General features: G+C 55.3%; 1 protein-coding gene across 3 annotated transcripts; it reads left to right on the forward strand.

The window, feature by feature from the left end:
- The first annotated feature begins 482 nt into the window (after positions 1–482).
- On the forward strand, positions 483–16,085 carry LOC105476960 (nitric oxide synthase, inducible-like). 3 transcript variants are annotated; one of them, XM_071082624.1, is made up of 8 exons: positions 483–1,700; positions 2,692–4,633; positions 7,321–7,486; positions 8,457–10,828; positions 10,961–11,033; positions 11,281–11,427; positions 12,379–12,573; positions 14,090–16,085. In XM_071082624.1, exons 6-8 carry the CDS (start codon positions 11,329–11,331, stop codon positions 14,375–14,377), a joined length of 582 nt encoding a protein of 193 aa, XP_070938725.1. In that variant the 5' UTR covers positions 483–1,700; positions 2,692–4,633; positions 7,321–7,486; positions 8,457–10,828; positions 10,961–11,033; positions 11,281–11,328; the 3' UTR covers positions 14,378–16,085. The 3 variants fall into 3 exon arrangements, 2 of the variants coding, with proteins under 2 accessions (XP_070938725.1, XP_070938726.1); XR_011615571.1 differs by lacking the exon at positions 12,379–12,573; XM_071082625.1 differs by lacking the exons at positions 483–1,700; positions 2,692–4,633; positions 7,321–7,486; positions 8,457–10,828 and having other exon boundaries at positions 10,842–11,033.
- Positions 16,086–16,108: the final 23 nt, after the last annotated feature.

Raw genomic sequence — 16,108 nt, forward strand, 5'->3', positions numbered from 1 at the left:
GTATTTGATTTCACCCATTTTTGCCTAACTTCTCATGTCTGTCCCAAGATCCCACCTCAGACTCACCCTTTGCCTTCAGCTCATGTCTCCTCAGCTTCCTCCAGATGGTCCAGCAAACACACACCTGGGCTGAATGGTAGAGCTGATTGCTCATACACAAGGGGAGACCTGTGGGCATGGATTTTCTTTTCTTTATTTATTTTTTAGACGGAAGTTTTGCTCTAGCCTAGGCTAGAGTACAGTGGCAGGATCTCGGCTCACTGCAACTTCTGCCTCCCGGGTTCAAGCAATTGTCCTGCCTCAGCCTCCGGAGTAGCTGGGACTACAGGCGCTTGCCACCACGCCTGGCTAATTTTTGAATTTTTGTATTTTAGTAGAGATGGGGTTTCATCAGTTTGGCCAGGATGGTCTCCATCTCCTGACCTTATGATCTGCCCACCTTAGCCTCCCAAAGTGCTGGGATTACAGGCATGAGCCACCATGCCCAGCTCTTGGGATTTTCAAACTTATACAGTAAATGTTTTCCATGGTGTTCCACAGAGCACAGTTTGAGAAACACTTTGACAGTGGATCCAGGCCTCAATATCCATTAGCTGCTCTTACTGCATTTTGTTGAAGCTCAGTGAACACCTGCTCTGCAGGGTGCATGTGAAAGGGACAAGGATGTGTAAGCTGCAGATAAAGAAGACAGGACACAGGGGGTCTGTCTAAGCTCTAGCCCCTGCCTTCAGCACTAATGGATCAAATCCAACTCTTACCGAATGGTGGCCACATTCTGGGCCAGTGCCAGGATCTGAGGCTCTGAGGCTCTGACAGTGAGTGACGCAGGGCCTTGCCCTTGGGGAGCTCCCCAGCGTACACCTCCCTCTACCCTCCCAGCGCCCTGCAAAGCAGGCGTCAATGTCATTGTTAATGCACAGAGGAGGAACCTGACTGTTAGACAGGTTGATGGGTTTTCCAGGGTTGCACGGCTTCTGGGAGATGGATGTGACCCTGAGGACACGGCACAGGCCAGTGTAATGCCAGGTTGGAATGAGCTGTGATCTGTGCCATGTAGAGGCCTAGGCCAAGGTGGGAGTGACTGATGACCAGGTCAGCCAGGTCGCTGAAAACACTCTTGGGTCCTCCCCTGCCGGCTCCCAGGAGTCCGGAACTGCCAGGAGAGTGGTGGCAGGTCCCCCATCCTCAGCTGGGTGTGCCCGGATAGAACAGCAAGGCAAGGGCACATTTCCCCGGCCATTCCCTCCAGGCACCGCTGTGACCTGCTCATTCCAATTTTGTGGAAATGTTTCTACACACACACACAATTGCAAGTAGCAGTGGACGTGGTGAGAGGCGTTTGGACATGGGATAGGCAGTATTTTGGAGGCAGAGTCTCCAGGACTCGCTGATGGGTGAGCTGCAGGGCTTGAGCGGGGAAGGAGAATCGAGGATGATGTGTTCAAATCGGTGCATTCACTTCCTCTGTGCCACGCCTGTGCTGGGCACTGGGAGAGACAGATGAGCACAGGAGTCCCGGCCGGGGTGAGGTGTGGGAGGAAGCCCAGAGTGTCTACTGGGAGCTGAGAGCTTGTGTCCACCTGGGTACAGTCCAGATTCTCTGCATGGACGAGTACGGGCTGAGCTGCCTGGAGGAGGAGCAGCTGCTGTTGGTAGTGACCAGCACGTTCGGGAACGGAGACTGCTCTGGCAACAGAGAGGTGAGTGGCCTGAGGTCTGGATGGTCTAGGGAGAGTTATGGTGCAGGAGGACCCAGGAAAGGGTCTGGGGGATGCAGGACGTCCTACGGAGGGCGTTTGGGAGTCAGTGCTCAGGTCACTCTGGGTCACTCAGGTCACTTGTCATAATTATTGCCATATGGGAGTATCATCTTTCCTATGACATATTTTATATATTTCTCTGAATGGCCTACCTGTTTGTATTTACGAATTCATGTTTAAAGGAAACTTGTATCACTCTCACAAATGGAAAGCCAGCAAAATATAAATTCAATGAAAACAACATGAAATTAATGAATTGTAGTTAGATGCTATTCCCTAACCAAGGCCTGCTCTTTCTTTGTTTTTTAAAAAGAGTGACAGGCAATAAGAGAGGTATTAAAGGTCTATTAGCACCAATTCGAGACTGTCTCTCCAGTGCTCAGAAGAATGAAAATGTAATTGAAGGGGAATAACTAAAAAATAAATTATGAAAAGGGAGTAATACTCACCATGGGATTTGACGCTAGTTCTGCTGGGTCACACACCTCCTGGGATTGTCTTGGGTTCCTGGAGAGCCAGCCTTATTTCAGAGACTATAGGACCAATTGCTGTTGCTTCTACCAGGTTCCAAACCAGAAGAGAATCACGGCCCATTAGGAGGCCCTCTGGAGATGCCCTGCTATAAGGCAGGACCCCTCTGCCAGGGCTGGATGGGAGGAGGCCAGGCTGTTCTTGGTCTCCCACCAAGGGGCAGGGCCCACACGAGTTGCTATAGTTTAGCTTGGGTGAGAGACAAGCTAAACTTGTCAGCTGACAACCAGGTTCTTGGCCAGGTGGCCCCATATGTAAACCAACTTTCATTGTGGGCCAGGAGCCATCTCCTGCCTGCTGTGGCCAGTTTTCCAGAAGAAGGGAAAAAGCAGTGTTTTTTCGGTTGTTATTTTGTTTTTTCATCCTGGTCTGAGAACACTGTCGTTCCCTTTCTATCTAGAAACTGAAGAAATCCCTCTTCGTGTTAAAACTGCTCACCAACAAATTCAGGTAAAGCTTCTTCCTTCCTCCTACACGTCCTAGCCCTTCCCTGTGTACCCAAAGTCTGGGTTCAGGGGATGGAACTGGGTGTGCATACGGGGTCTCCTCAGAGCTGACCAGGCACAGAGGGATCCTGGCTCAGAGCTTTGCCCTCGGAGAGTATCACGGGTCAAGCCACAGAAACCCAGTCCCTCTCACAGGTCTGCAGGCCAAGCATGAGGTGGTCATAGGAGTTGGTGACAAGGCTGGGGGACCAAGAGGACCAGAAGGAGGTCCAGCTCCATGCTCCAGCTGGAGAGGAAGAGTCTGGGGCTGGCCCTCCAGGCTGTTGGTGCTGGGTGCTGGGTGCTGGGTGCCAGGTGCTGCTTACGTGGGACACCAGTCTCTGTGTGTCCTGGGGCAGGTATGCTGTGTTTGACTTCGGCTCCAGCAAGTGCCCTTAGTTCTGAGCCTTTACTCCTGACCTCAACCAGAAGCTCCCACCTGGGGGCCTCTCAGCTCACCCCGACGGGGGAAGAGGATGAGCTCAGCGGGCAGGAGGATGCCTTCTGCAGCTGGGCCATGCAAACCTTCAAGGTCAGTTCCCAGCCAGAGCTGCCCCACAGCAGGGACATGACAGGGTGCATTCATGCCTAGGACATCTGTGCTGGGCATCCTGGGTGCCATGACCTCTGCCCCTGGTCCTGTAGATGTGGTCCCAGACATGGGCCAGGGCCACGGGCCTGAGGGCTCAGGTCACTGCTGCTCTCCCTCAGCCCCCCAGCCTGTGCACACAACTCTGGGGGAGAAGGTGGCACAGGTACCCCCATGCCCTTAGGGAGCTTCTGGTTAAAGTCTATCCCCCACTGACTACCTAGGACACCTCTTAACTACTGTGTGTTTCAGCCATAGAGAGCCTGGGAATAGGCACCACACAGTGGTGGGTCCACTTTGGATCCACTCAGTGTCTCCCTAGCTCTTTAGTGACTCGGTTGGCCCCATCATTTAGGGAACCATTAACCCCCATCTGCTCTAGCTTCTTCCAGGCAGCCCATGAGATGTTTGATGTCCAAGGCAAACAGCACATTCAGATCCCCAAGCTCTACACCTCCAGTGTGACCAGGGACCTGCACCACTTCAGGCTCGTGCAGGACTCACAGCCTTTGGACCTCAGCAAAGGGACCTGCTTATTTCAGGACATAGGGCTTGTTCATGTTGTGGTTTGAGCCCTGAGCCCATGGTCAAGGAGACCTATGTCAAGGAGAGGAGTGTTCAAGAGCCTGGACACTCCTGGGAGAAAGGCACAGATGGAGAAATTGCAGTTCAGGGAGGTGAAGCTTGTTGCTAGGCTATGGCCATGTTGGGGTCTGAGCCCCAGTCTTCCAGCCGCAAAGGCAGCCAAGGGTCGTGAAGAAGGCGTCACAGAGGTGATTCCAGGCTGTAGTGGTGAACTCTCCGCTCTGCACCCCGGGGTGCTGTGCCCTGTGCCCTGACTAAGATAGTCCTGAAGGTTTCTACATGTTTAAGATATCCCCAATGTCAACGATGCTCTCCTGTGGGTCCCAAGCCATGGAGATGTCCTGGGACTCTCCATTTTTAGGTTCCTAAATTGAATTTCCCAACACCTAGAAGCAACACGGCTGCCCTGTATCAGATCAAGGATCTTTATTTGTGATTCAGAAACAGTGGAATAAAAGGAAAGGAAAGAAACCCCCAATAGCCACCTCAGCAGGATGCCGCAAGTGTGTAGTGTCCAGGTGTCACTGACTCAGACATGTGGGGGCTTCTCCCACCCACGCTCAAGAGCCACCTTGCCAGTTGACCATCTCTGTGTTCTTCGCAGCCCTCAGCAGCATGCACGCCAAGAACATGTTCACCGTGAGGCTCAAATCTCGGCGGAATCTACAGAGTCCGCCATCCAGGTAAGGGAAAGTGCAGGGCTTCTCAGGTGGTGCTCTGTCGATTTTATTCTAATGAATGAAAGACCAGAAGAAGTCAGTCTTTGAAGGGAGAGGAGAGGAGCCTCTGCTGGCATCAGCAGCCATGCCATCGTAGAACGGGCTCACCTGGACCCGCGGCCGCCTGTGCTTCTACATCTACTCTTGGTTAACCACGGGCCACTTTTCCAGCTTGGACACTAAGCACCTGCTCCACTTCCTCTCTTTCCTCATTGAACTCTTTCACTAAAAGGAGAGTGCAAGACAGACTTAAACTGTTTGACTCATTCTGAAGAACTTTCAGGAAAAGTGTTGGCAGGGAAGGAAATTTCCCAGCTCTGGGAAACGAGCCTTGTGGATTATCTGCAGGTTTCATTGATCTGTGCGGTCCTCCCTGCGTGCATTAGGAAAACTGGCCTTGGTTCTAATAAGAACAGGGTTTGTCCTGGCAACAAGGAAAGGTTTCTTCTGATGTCCACGTGTCTCCAAGGGGGATGCTTTCTTTAGGCAGAGGCTGTGGCCAAGCACTTGGGGGCTCAGAGGGCTGCTGGGAAGGGGTGGGCCCCTCTCCTCCCCAGAGGGAAGCTCCTGGGGCCCCTCAAGCACCCCTGCCTGTGGGGATCCCTCATCGCTTGCTCAGGGTGGTGGCCCAGGCTTGTGGAACCAGCCAGGAAAATGAAAGGAGGGCACATTTCTTGGGGAATCTCACCTGCCCATCAGGGAGCCCTGGAGGAAATCCTGCAGTCACCTGAGGTGGCTTCTTCTTCTTCTTCTTTTTTTTTTTTTTTTGGACACAGAGTCTCACTCAGTCGCCCAGGCTGGAGTGCAGTGGTATGATCTTGGCTCACTGCAACCTCCGCCTCCTGGGCTCAAGCCATTCTCCTGCCTCAGCTTCCCGAGTAGCTGTGATTACAGGCGCCCGCCTCCACGCCCGGCTAATTTTTATATTTTTATTACAGAAGGGGTTTCACTTTGTTGACCAGGCTGGTCTTGAACTGCTGACCTCAGGTGATCTGTCCGCCTCGGCCTCCCAAAGTGCTGGGATTACAGGTGTGAGCCATGGTGCCCAATCCACCTGAGGCTTCATTTTCCTTCCCCTGGTGGAACTTTCTTGTGGGGATGGCCAAGGCCTGAACTACGGCTGGGTGAGCACCTCGGGGTTTGCCCAGGCAACCAGCCCACCCTGGTCCAAGGCATCCTGGTGCGAGTGGTGGGCGGCCCCGCACCCCACCAGACAGTGCGCCTGGAGGCCCTGGATGAGAGCGGTGAGCCCTGGGCCAGGGAGCCAGTGCTGCGTGGCATCCTCCGGCCACCCCACCTGGCTGAGGGGCTGGGCCTGGGCCTGGGCCTGCCAGCGACAACCATCCCTGTCCTTCATGCTGAGAGGGTGGGCCGCGAAAGCTTATGAGAAAGCAGCCGAGGAAATAGTCCCAGCCCTTAAGGCATGACTCCCTGGCCTTAGTTTCCCCAGTGATAATGACACCGCCAGTGTATCCCCTTAAATACAGTGGCCAAAGTCAGAAAGTGGGATAAGCCAGGCATGGTGGCTCACACTTGTAATCCCAGCACTTTGGGAGGCCGAGACAGGTGGATCACTTGAGGTTAGGAGTTCGAGACAAGCCTAGCCAACAGGGCAAAACCCCATCTCTACTAAAAATACAAAATAAATTAGTCAGGCATGGGGTGCACGCCTGTAATCCCTGCCCCTCGGGAGGCTGAGGCAGGAGAATTGCTTGAAGCCGGGGGGCGGAGGTTACACTGAGCTGAGATTGCACCACTGCACTCCAGCCTGGGCAACAGAGACTCTGTCTCAAAAAATAAAAAAGAAAGTGGGATCAGAGAGGCAGAGCCTGGCAGTGCTCCCCACTGTCCAGGAGAAATTGAGAGAACCTGAGACATGGGGACAATGAGACAGATGTCCTTGTGACTGTAGGGTGATGGATGTGGTTCATTATGCCTCTGTTCCAGAGGAGATAATGTCATGCTCATATTTTTACCTAATATTTAGAAAGCATCTGTGTACCAGGCACAGCACCAGCTATTATGTGCACGGTTTGATTCAGTGCTCATGCCAACCCAGCAAGATAGGTTTTGGTATCAGATCTGTTTCACACGGAGGGAACCCAAGGCCCAGAGGCTTCAGTTGCCTAGGAAGTGGGGAGCCAGGGTTTGAACCCGTGTCTGCTGGCCCCAGGGTCTGTGCTGTGACTGCCCTGCATGCTGCCCCCTGGGACTTCCCTTTGGGCTCATCTTCTGCTCACCCAGCACCTCCTGGTACAGCACCCAGGGGACTGTAGTCATGGGCTTTTCTCTGAGTGAACAACTGGCCTGTGAGGTATCCATTAGTCTTTGGTGGATTTAGTCACTGTGAGTCTGTAGATCGCCAGTGGGTGTCTTGCTAAAGTTCAGGTCTGGGCCAGGGAAGGACATGGTTAGTTCATCAGGACCACGCCAACTTAGTGCCCCTTGGGGGGCTGGTGTTCAGCCTTCCCTGGCAGTCCTTTCTCCATGCGCCACCTCCTTCCTGCCTTTTGCTCATAGAGCCAGGACTTCAGAGCCTCCTTTCCGCTGCAGCTGGAGAATAGGGGGTGTCTGCCCTGGGGGCCTCACTACCTACTGAGAATCCCGAATGGGGCCTCTTTTCCATCCTGACACCTTCCTTCCCCGTCCAGGCAACTACCGGTTCAGTGACAAGAGGCTGCCCCCCCTGCTCACTCAGCCAGGCCCTCACCTACTTCCTGGATATCACCACCCCCCCCAACCCAGCTGCTGCTCCAAAAGCTGGCCCAGGTGGCCACAGAAGCGACTGAGAGACAGAGGCTGGAGGCCCTGTGCCAGGTGAAGATCAGGGCTGGTGGGCAGTGGGGGTATGTGGGGGGTCCCAGCATGTAGGGGGCTGGAGCTCAGAGCTGGGCTTTAACTTCCAAGAGGGATCCACCCAGTTTCCCAAAGTGAGACCTGTCAAAGGCTGGTGGGAAGCCAGGCATCATCCGCTGGCCCATGTCTAGGACACAGTTGTGTTGAGTGAACTGAGTTTTTCCAAGTGTCTGCAGGATGCAGCCAGAGTGCACTGCCTTGAATATTAGCTAGAAAGGGGAGCCATCGTTATCTGTCTTTGCTTTCCCCAAAACTGGAATAAAGTTGTCACTTAAGATGTATTGGGGGATGGATGGTGTGGATGAATGGATAAATGGGCATTATGAACAGAGTGACAGACGGACAGCTGAATTAATAAGTTAATGAGAGAATGCATTAACTCTCCTGTAACTATCTGGTTCCAGGTCTTTGCAAAAGGCACTGCTTGTCATTATTATCATCATCATTATAGCTAATTATCTTGATTCCAACTACCTCCATCACCATTATTTTGTGGCTGCAATGTACTAGCTTGGTACATGTTTTCTGGTTTAATTCCCATAACATCCCCACGAGGTAGGCAATGCTATCCTTGTTTCACAAAAGGTAAGTAATTGGGATGAGATTCCATAGCTAGTGAGAGCATCCAGCAAAGATTTGAACCCAGGTCTGATTGGTTCCATAGCCTTGCCCCAAATAAATTACATTACATATTTGACCCCTCCCCATGAGTTGCTGAGAGTGGAGGTAACACAAGTTAGATAAATGTACTGGACTGAGTTCCTCCAGGACAGGAACTATTTCTTCTCAAGCTTGGTAGTCTCAGCACCCTGGACAGTGCCTGGCACATGGACTTGTTCGTTGAGTGAGTGAATGAATACTGGGTTGTGACAGCCTTTCCCCCAAAATGGGGCAGGCGCCCCGAGTCACTCACATCACCCTTGGCTTTCAGCCCTCAGAGTACAGCAAGTGGAAGTTCACCAACAGCCCCACGTTCCTAGAGGTGCTGGAGGAGTTCCCATCCCTGCGGGTGTCTGCTGGCTTCCTGGTCTCCCAGCTCCCCATTCTGAAGCCCAGGTTCTACTCCATCAGCTCCTCCCGGGATCACACGCCCACGGAGATCCACCTGACTGTGGCCGTGCTCATGTCCCACACCCGAGGAGAGCCCGGGGCAGAGGCTCTGGAGCAGCCACTCAGCTTCAGCTCCCTCATCAGTTCAAGGAGGGAGGGAACACCCACAGCCCAGAGTTGTCAACAGTATTAGGAGGCGTGTGGGAGAGATCTCTAGGAACCAGGCACTAAACCAAGCCTTTTGTGCATATATGATCAGTTACCATGTGGGGTAGGCACTGTGTGCATTTTACAGGTGGCACAGAAAGTCACACTGTTAGTAAGTGGAGAGCTGAGATTCGGACCTGGGTAGTCCAACTGCTGAGTCCAAGTCCTCTACCACTCCACTGTCCCACTACTCGGGACAATTTAATGAGATCAGACATGGAGAGCACCCAACCCTTGGTGAGAGCCCAGTGGTCCTCAGTCTTCCTGATCGTGCAGCCTGAATGCAGGGGAGATTCTGTATTGATTGTTCATTCCCTCACTGAGCTCATTCAGTGATGGTTTATTTCACACCTCCTCATGCCCGGCACTGGGGCAGGTGTGGAAATACAACAGACATCAGCCCTGCCCTCAGGGAGCATCTAGAGGCAGCAGTGGAGAGATGGGTTTAGGAATAATTAGATGATTCTCATTGTGCAGAAGCCAAGAAGAAAGGTCAGGGTCACAGAGGGCAGCGAAGGGGGGGTGATGCTGCCATAGAGGGGGAGGCAAACATCTCATCCAGGTGGTCTCGGCTCCACCACTGGCCTCTGCCCCCTGCCCTGCCCTCTGTAACTGAGAGTTGCCTGGGTTGGCAAAGCTGGGAGCTGCCCACACTTCTGAGTCCTCTGTCCTCTAGGAAGCAAGAACATGGTTTCTAAAAACTGGCCAGAGACTGTTTGCCCTGCTAGAGAACACCCACTCAGACCAGGAGAGGAGAGGCCGACATGTCCTGTGAGAGCAAGATTCAATCCCGAGGAAAACCAGGGGGACCTCTGCAGTTGGTGGGAGGCCTCCTTCAAGTGCTGGGCCACTGTAAGGGGAACAGAACCCAGAGAAACCTCCTGGGTTTCTACAAACCCAGGAGGGGCCACTGAGGAGGAAAGCGAGGCCCAGAGCAGGCTGAAATGCACGGGGCTCATCCACCACCCAGGGTTGCTGCCAGCAAGGGCCACGCTCATGAGCGCACACAGCAGTGGCCACCCCGAGGGATCACTTCATGCTGCTGTCAGTGGAGCTCAGAGGTGAGCTGCGGGTGTTCCTGGAGAAAGTCTTTGGAAGGAGCACTGGAGTAGGAGTCAGGGAACCTGAGCTGTCCACCTGATTCCGCCGCGACCTGAGTGACCTTGTCCAAGTCACTTTTCCTCTCCGGGACTCGGATTCCGCATTGGCAGAAGGAGCAGCTTGCAGCCTCTCTAAGTCCCTTTCAACCTTCCTCAGCTCTGCGCTCTCAGAGGGTGGCGCTCAGAACCAGGAGGACAAACAGCTGCTCATTGAGTCCTGAGAGTGCCTGAGTGGGGGCGTCCAAGGAGGCCGTGGTGTGGGCGGAGCAGCTGGTACAGTTAGCGCATGGGCAGTGGGGGACGTTGGTCACTTTGTGTTATCGTTGCGGATGGCCAGGGTCCCCTGCACCATGGCGTCTGCAGCACATGGCTCAACAGCCTGAAGCCCCGAGACCCAGCGCCCTGCTTTCTGCGGAAGTAAGCACCGCTTCCGCTCTGTCCCCTGTGGGGCCGCCGATCCCTGGGGTTCCGGGAGGAAAGGGGGAGATCTGGGGTTTAGGTGCTGCTCAGGGTCCCTTGGCCCAAAAAGAAGACACTGGGGTCACACCGCTGTGGCTGTCTCTAGCAGGGACAGCGATGACAGCAGTGATGGAGGGGCCCAGAGTCCAGTGAGCTTGGCCCTTTTTCAGAAGGACCTGGGGGAGGTGCTGGTGGCTGGACAGAGGTGAAGCAGCCTGCAGGACGTGGGAAATCAAATAGCAGCTGCTTGTCCTCTCCACCAGCTCACGACCGCCCCCCACAGGCCCAGCTCCCCAGCCATCCTATGTGTGTGTGTGGGCCCGGGGTGTCTGAGGGCTGGCCCCCTCTTCTCCTGTCCTCTTCAGCACCCGCGGCTTCCACCTCCCCGAGCACCCCTCCCATCCTTGCATCCTGGTCAGGCCTGGCACAGGCATCGCCCCCTTCCGCAGTTTCTGGCAGCAGCAGCTCCATGACTCCCAGCACAAGGGTAAGGCTGGAGGCTTCCCAGGTGGGAGGGGCACCAGGTGGCAGCGCCTGCCTAGGGGCAGAACCGCAGCCCCACAAACGGCTCCTGGACCTTTCTGGAGGGAAGGACTCCCAAGTTTGTCTCCCTGTGCAGGCCTCTGTGGGTTAGAATGGCCGCCTTCCCGTCTCAGGCATCGTAGCCGCGGCTCCTTCTCCCGGGAGTGGAGGTAACGGGAAAGTCCCTGCTTTTGACCTCCGATGGGCTGAGGGAATCCTGCATCTGTGCTTTGAGTTTTGTGACTATGGATGAGTGATCGGAATGTCCTGGGCCTCAGTTTCCTCATCTGTAAAGTGGGGACAATGCTGTTAACTAGCTGGGATACTTGTGGGAGGGAAGTGAGAATTCCAGTTCGGCTTGGAGCCGTGTCGCCCTCTGGTGGCCGACATGATAACAACAGCCCGGGACTCCTGCAGGAGTGCGGGGAGGCCGCATGACCCTGGTGTTCCGGTGCCGCCGCCCAGATGAGGACCACTCTCCCGCGAGGAGATGCTGGAGATTGCCCAGAAGGGGTGCTGCATGCGGTGCACACAGCCTACTCCCGCCTGCCTGGCAAGCCCAAGGTAAATGCAGCCTCGAAGCAGGTGAAGCGTTACACACACAGGCTCCAGGGTGAGCCCTGGGTCCCCACAGGCCCCTCGCCTCCCTGAGCCTTGAGCTCCTGAGCTCTGAAGTGCGGGTAGTTCACAACCATCAGAGTGATGCTGTGAAGAGCATTATGCTCTCTCTTCCAGTAGAAGCGACAAGGCCGGAGAGGTTCAGGACTAACCTAGGTCACACGCGGGTTAAGCCCACAGCTCAGCCTGCTGAAGGTGGTCAGCAGGCCCCCTGGGACACGCGACTGCCTGGGGAGAGGTGGTCCAGGTTGGCTACGCTCAAACCCAGCAAGGCTGGAGGGCGGCGGATGCTTCCACCATGGCCCTCAGACGGGCTCTGCTGCCCCCAGGCCGCGTTGCCCCCTGAGCCTGGGGTGGTCAGAATAGACTCTCAGCCCTCACACATCTGTCCCATCAGGGCACTTCCCGGGCCCAGTGCTCTGTGCCCAGTGCTGGGGCCAGTGGGCATCCTGTGTGGAGCCGGAGCAGAGAGTTCCCGACTGACTCCTGGATCTTCTCACTGGGGAGCCCGGGATCTGTACCCTGCAGGGACCTGATGGACAATCTGCATTGAGAGGCTCCCTTTTCCACGGTGTAGGCAGAGCCCTGGGCAGGGGGACTGCCTTTATTAATGCCTCTTTGAAGCAAATTCAGAGACAGTCTGGGAGCCCTACTGGATGGTCAGCCCCTTAAGGGCAGGACTGTGTCCAGCATTTATCTCTCTACTCCCAGCCCAGCCCCCCGGGCATCTGTGCTCCTCCTCATCCTGAGCCTGGCCCCGTGCAAGGTCCTGGCTGGGAGGGGACTCACTCCACAGCCCTGAGTGCCCTCTCCCCACCTCCCTGAGGCCAGCAGGCCTGTCTGCAAGCCTTGTCCCCAGCAGCTGGGGACTGGACCCACCACTTCCTCTGGTTTCAGGTCTATGTTCAGGACATCCTGCGGCAGCAGCTGGCCAGCGAGGTGCTCCGTGTGCTCCACGAGGAGCCGGGCCACCTCTATGTTTGCGGGGATGTGCGCATGGCCTGGGATGTGGCCCACACCCTGAAGCAGCTGGTGGCTGCCAAGCTGAACTTGAGTGAGGAGCAGATCAAGGACTATTTCTTTCAGCTCAAGGTTTAATAGGGGTTGTGTGGGCTGAGGGTCCTGGCCAAGGGCACAGGCCATTGGAGCCAGGACCAGGGGTGGCCGGTAGACCCAGGGGAGTCAGGCCCAGAAAAGTTCTGGACCCCAAGAGAATCTTAGCAGTGGCTGAGATCTGAGCTTGGTGGGCTGTCAGAAGGCCCCGCTGCACATCCCGGACTGGTTGCAGCTTTGGGAAGTCGGGAGAATGGGTTCCATTTTGCCGTCTGTGGAATGGGGGCAGGAGAGTCTCCTTGGCCTCTCCCCAAACCCCCTTTCAGAAAGTATCTGTGTGGCCAAAGCAAGGCTGTGAACACAGGGGAGAGCAAGGCTGCCCCCGTCAGCCTCGTGTGAACCTCACACTTCTTATTCACACCCAGGCCGGCGTCTGCTCACCCTCATCCCCGCGGCAGCAAGGGCTTGCATTTCACTGATGAAGATAATAGTGATATTTATCAAGGGTTTCCACGGGGCATACTGCTTGCCAGGGATTTTCATGTGACATTTCATTCAGTCCTGCCGAGGACTTTATGAGGGAAGCACCCTGTTTTACAGAGGGAAGGAGGCCTACGGGGTCCACAGCAGTGAGAGCCTAGAGTTCAGTCTGCCTCTCTGTGGTTCCAAAGCCTGTGACTGTCACTTCCATACTCTCCCTAAGACACATTCATATGTTCAACTGAACATTTATTGAGCACCTACTATGTGTCAGGGATAGAGCAGTAAATGAAACAGGCAAAAATTCTTTACATTCTTCTGGGGCTGACAAACCCAAACAAGGAAGAGGTGTAATGCTTCAGAGAAAAACAGCAGGAAACAGCCCAGGAAACGCTGGGGAGTGTAATTGTAAATAGGCGGCCAGGGAAGGCAGAGCTGGAAGGCGGCGTCTGAGAATAAACCCGAGATAGCGAGGAGGAGCCCCGTGGATACTGAAGGAAACACTCGGGGCTGCTCTGGAGGGGGCAGCAGGTACAAAGGCCGGGGGTGGGAGTTGAGCTGGCGTGTTGGAAGGACAGTGAGGAGATAACAGGCATTTCCCCAAATGGGTTGAATGGGTCAGTAGATATTTGGCATCAAAAAGGTTCTAAGGTCGAATAGCCTGGGACAGGCTTAGTGAAGCCAAGGCAAGCACGTTGCTTTACTACAAGGCTTCTGGGAGGCTTCAACCTGCTGCTGTGCGTCGGGACCCTTCAAGGCTCGGAGCAAAGCAAGGACATAGCGTTTCCCAAACGTATTTATCTCAGAGCTCACACTTCCTGGAGCATCTTGGGTGGGGGGTGAGCGCTGGGCAGGACATGGGAATGCCAAGTAAAGCTTTGGAGATGGTTAGAGGGCCCGCTCCAGAGCAGGTGCTGAGCGGGGTTAGGCTCTAAACCAGATTCCAGCACAATCTAAGTATGACAGTTGGGAAGACAGATGGCTCATGAAGGTCCACGTGACAGGGAAGCTGGGCAGCCCCAGGGGCTCATCCCAGCCTGGACTTGACACGTTGGTCTCTGTTTCCACCTAAAAGAGCCAGAAGTGCTTTCATGAAGATACCTTTGGTGCTGTATTTACCTACAAGCGGACAAGGCGGCAGCGCAGCCCTGGAGCCTGCAGATGTCAGCCCTCTGACGGCCCACAGGAGGGGTTAAAACTGCCGGCACAGAACTTAACCAAGGAGCCAGCTCTGCATTATCTGAGGTCACAGGGCCTGGGGAGATGGAGGAAAGTGATATCCCCCAGCGTCATGTCTTATTTCTCATCTCGTTCCCCATCAAGCCCTTTACTTGACCTCCTACCAAGTAGCACCCTGGATTGATCGGAGCCTCCTCTCTCAAGCTGGGGCCTCCCTGGTCCCTTGGAGACGATATCTTCAGTGCTAGACCTGGCAAGTGGGTGAAAGATGGAACCCGCTGCTGAGTGCACCACTTCAAGTGACCACCAGGAGGTGCTGTTGTGCCACTGTGTGTTTAACTGCCTTGGGTACAATTATTTATGCCTCTGTTTAAAAAACTAACACCCTAGTCTGTTCCCAACGGCTACTCGGGCCTTCCCTGTATGGTTCCTTGATGGAGATATTTATATGATGGAATTTTACTTTAATCACACTGTATGTGTGTGTGTGGGGTGGGATGTTTTGTAGGGAACGTGGCCCTGAGTTATATAGAGTGGGGAGCTGGTGGGTGTCACAGCCTGGACAGATCCCCCACAGAGGGACACCCCAGGCAGGCCATGGCTCCTCTGAAATGGCTGCCAGGTGTGACAGCAGCAGATGGAGCTTCGTGCTGGTCCAAAGACCTGTGGTAGGGTGGAGGGCACAGGCCTGTCTCCAACACAAAGAATCTGACATGGGGTCTGGTGAGAGTGGGAATCTCGTGTGAGGCCAGAGCTTCAGGGAAGGTCTTGAGATTCTTTTTGGACACTGTCTTAGAAAGCGTTTTGCTCTGGGGCCATCTGTCTCATGCAACTTTGGCCAGTACGGATGTGGCCCCTGGGAAGGCAGGGTATTGAGGCAAGTGTGGGTCACAGCATTCTCGCCTGAGGGACTAGGGACCCTCCTGGGTTTGGAGACAGCCAGGGAAAGCTTCTCAAGAGACTGGGCCCGTTTCCCTCTCCTGGTCAGAACCAAGGAAGGAGCTCAGCGGTGGCTGCTGGGGTCCTGGCAACGTGTGGCTCCCAGCTGGGGTTTGGCCTGTGCCTCCGGGGCGCCCTCGCCCGGGACCCTCCCTCTCCCCTCCTCCTTCTAGCAGCAGCGTCTCAGGTGGCAGGAGAAGGTGCAGTGCCAACTTCAGGCTCCAGACGTGGCCTGCGTGACAGCCGTGCATCTCAGCAACACGGCCAGGAGTCCACTCCGGACCAGGGCTTCCCAGCTTTAATGTGCGCGCCTCGTCTGGAGTCCTGTGAAAACGGAGACTCTGATCTCGCAGGCTGGGCGGGGTGCAGGATGCTGCGTTTCCAACAAGCTCCTGGGTGCTGCTGGTGCCACTGCTCTGAGGACTACGCTGGGGCCTGAGGAACTGGATTCTTGCTGGGCTGAGCAGGATGTGTTGGCATCACGTGGACGCAGAGCTGGGCTGCCTGGCGGTGGCCCAGTGGCTGACAGAACCCCACACATGGACACAGAACCACTTTTCCCACGCAAGCCCTAACCCCTAATGCCAGGGAGACCCACAGTGGAACACACACCCAGACGGTGCTTTGGGTTGGCTTCTCCTAACACCCTTCCCCCAAGCCACCTCCTCCCACTGGGATGCCAGGTCTGAGGAGCCAGCTCTGGCCCTGCTGTGGCCCTCACAGGCTCTGCCCCAGCCCCTCCCCAATCTCGGAAGCATGGAGCTGTTTCCTGGGGTCCCTCGTTACCGCCTTTCCTGTGTCCGAGACTCCGGCCTAAAAGTCTGGAGCCCCAGCCTACTTTCTCCAACACCCTCGTGGGATTTGCGAGGGACCCTCTGGGAGGAGGTGTGAGGTCAGGACCCACTGCCCAAAGGGAGTCCATGCTCTCCCGTCCCACTCCTCTCAGCAGCACCCCTGCCCGATTCCACAGACTCCA

This window comes from Macaca nemestrina, chromosome 17 (genome assembly GCF_043159975.1).
Source record: "Macaca nemestrina isolate mMacNem1 chromosome 17, mMacNem.hap1, whole genome shotgun sequence".
Classification (NCBI taxonomy): Eukaryota; Metazoa; Chordata; class Mammalia; order Primates; family Cercopithecidae; genus Macaca; species Macaca nemestrina.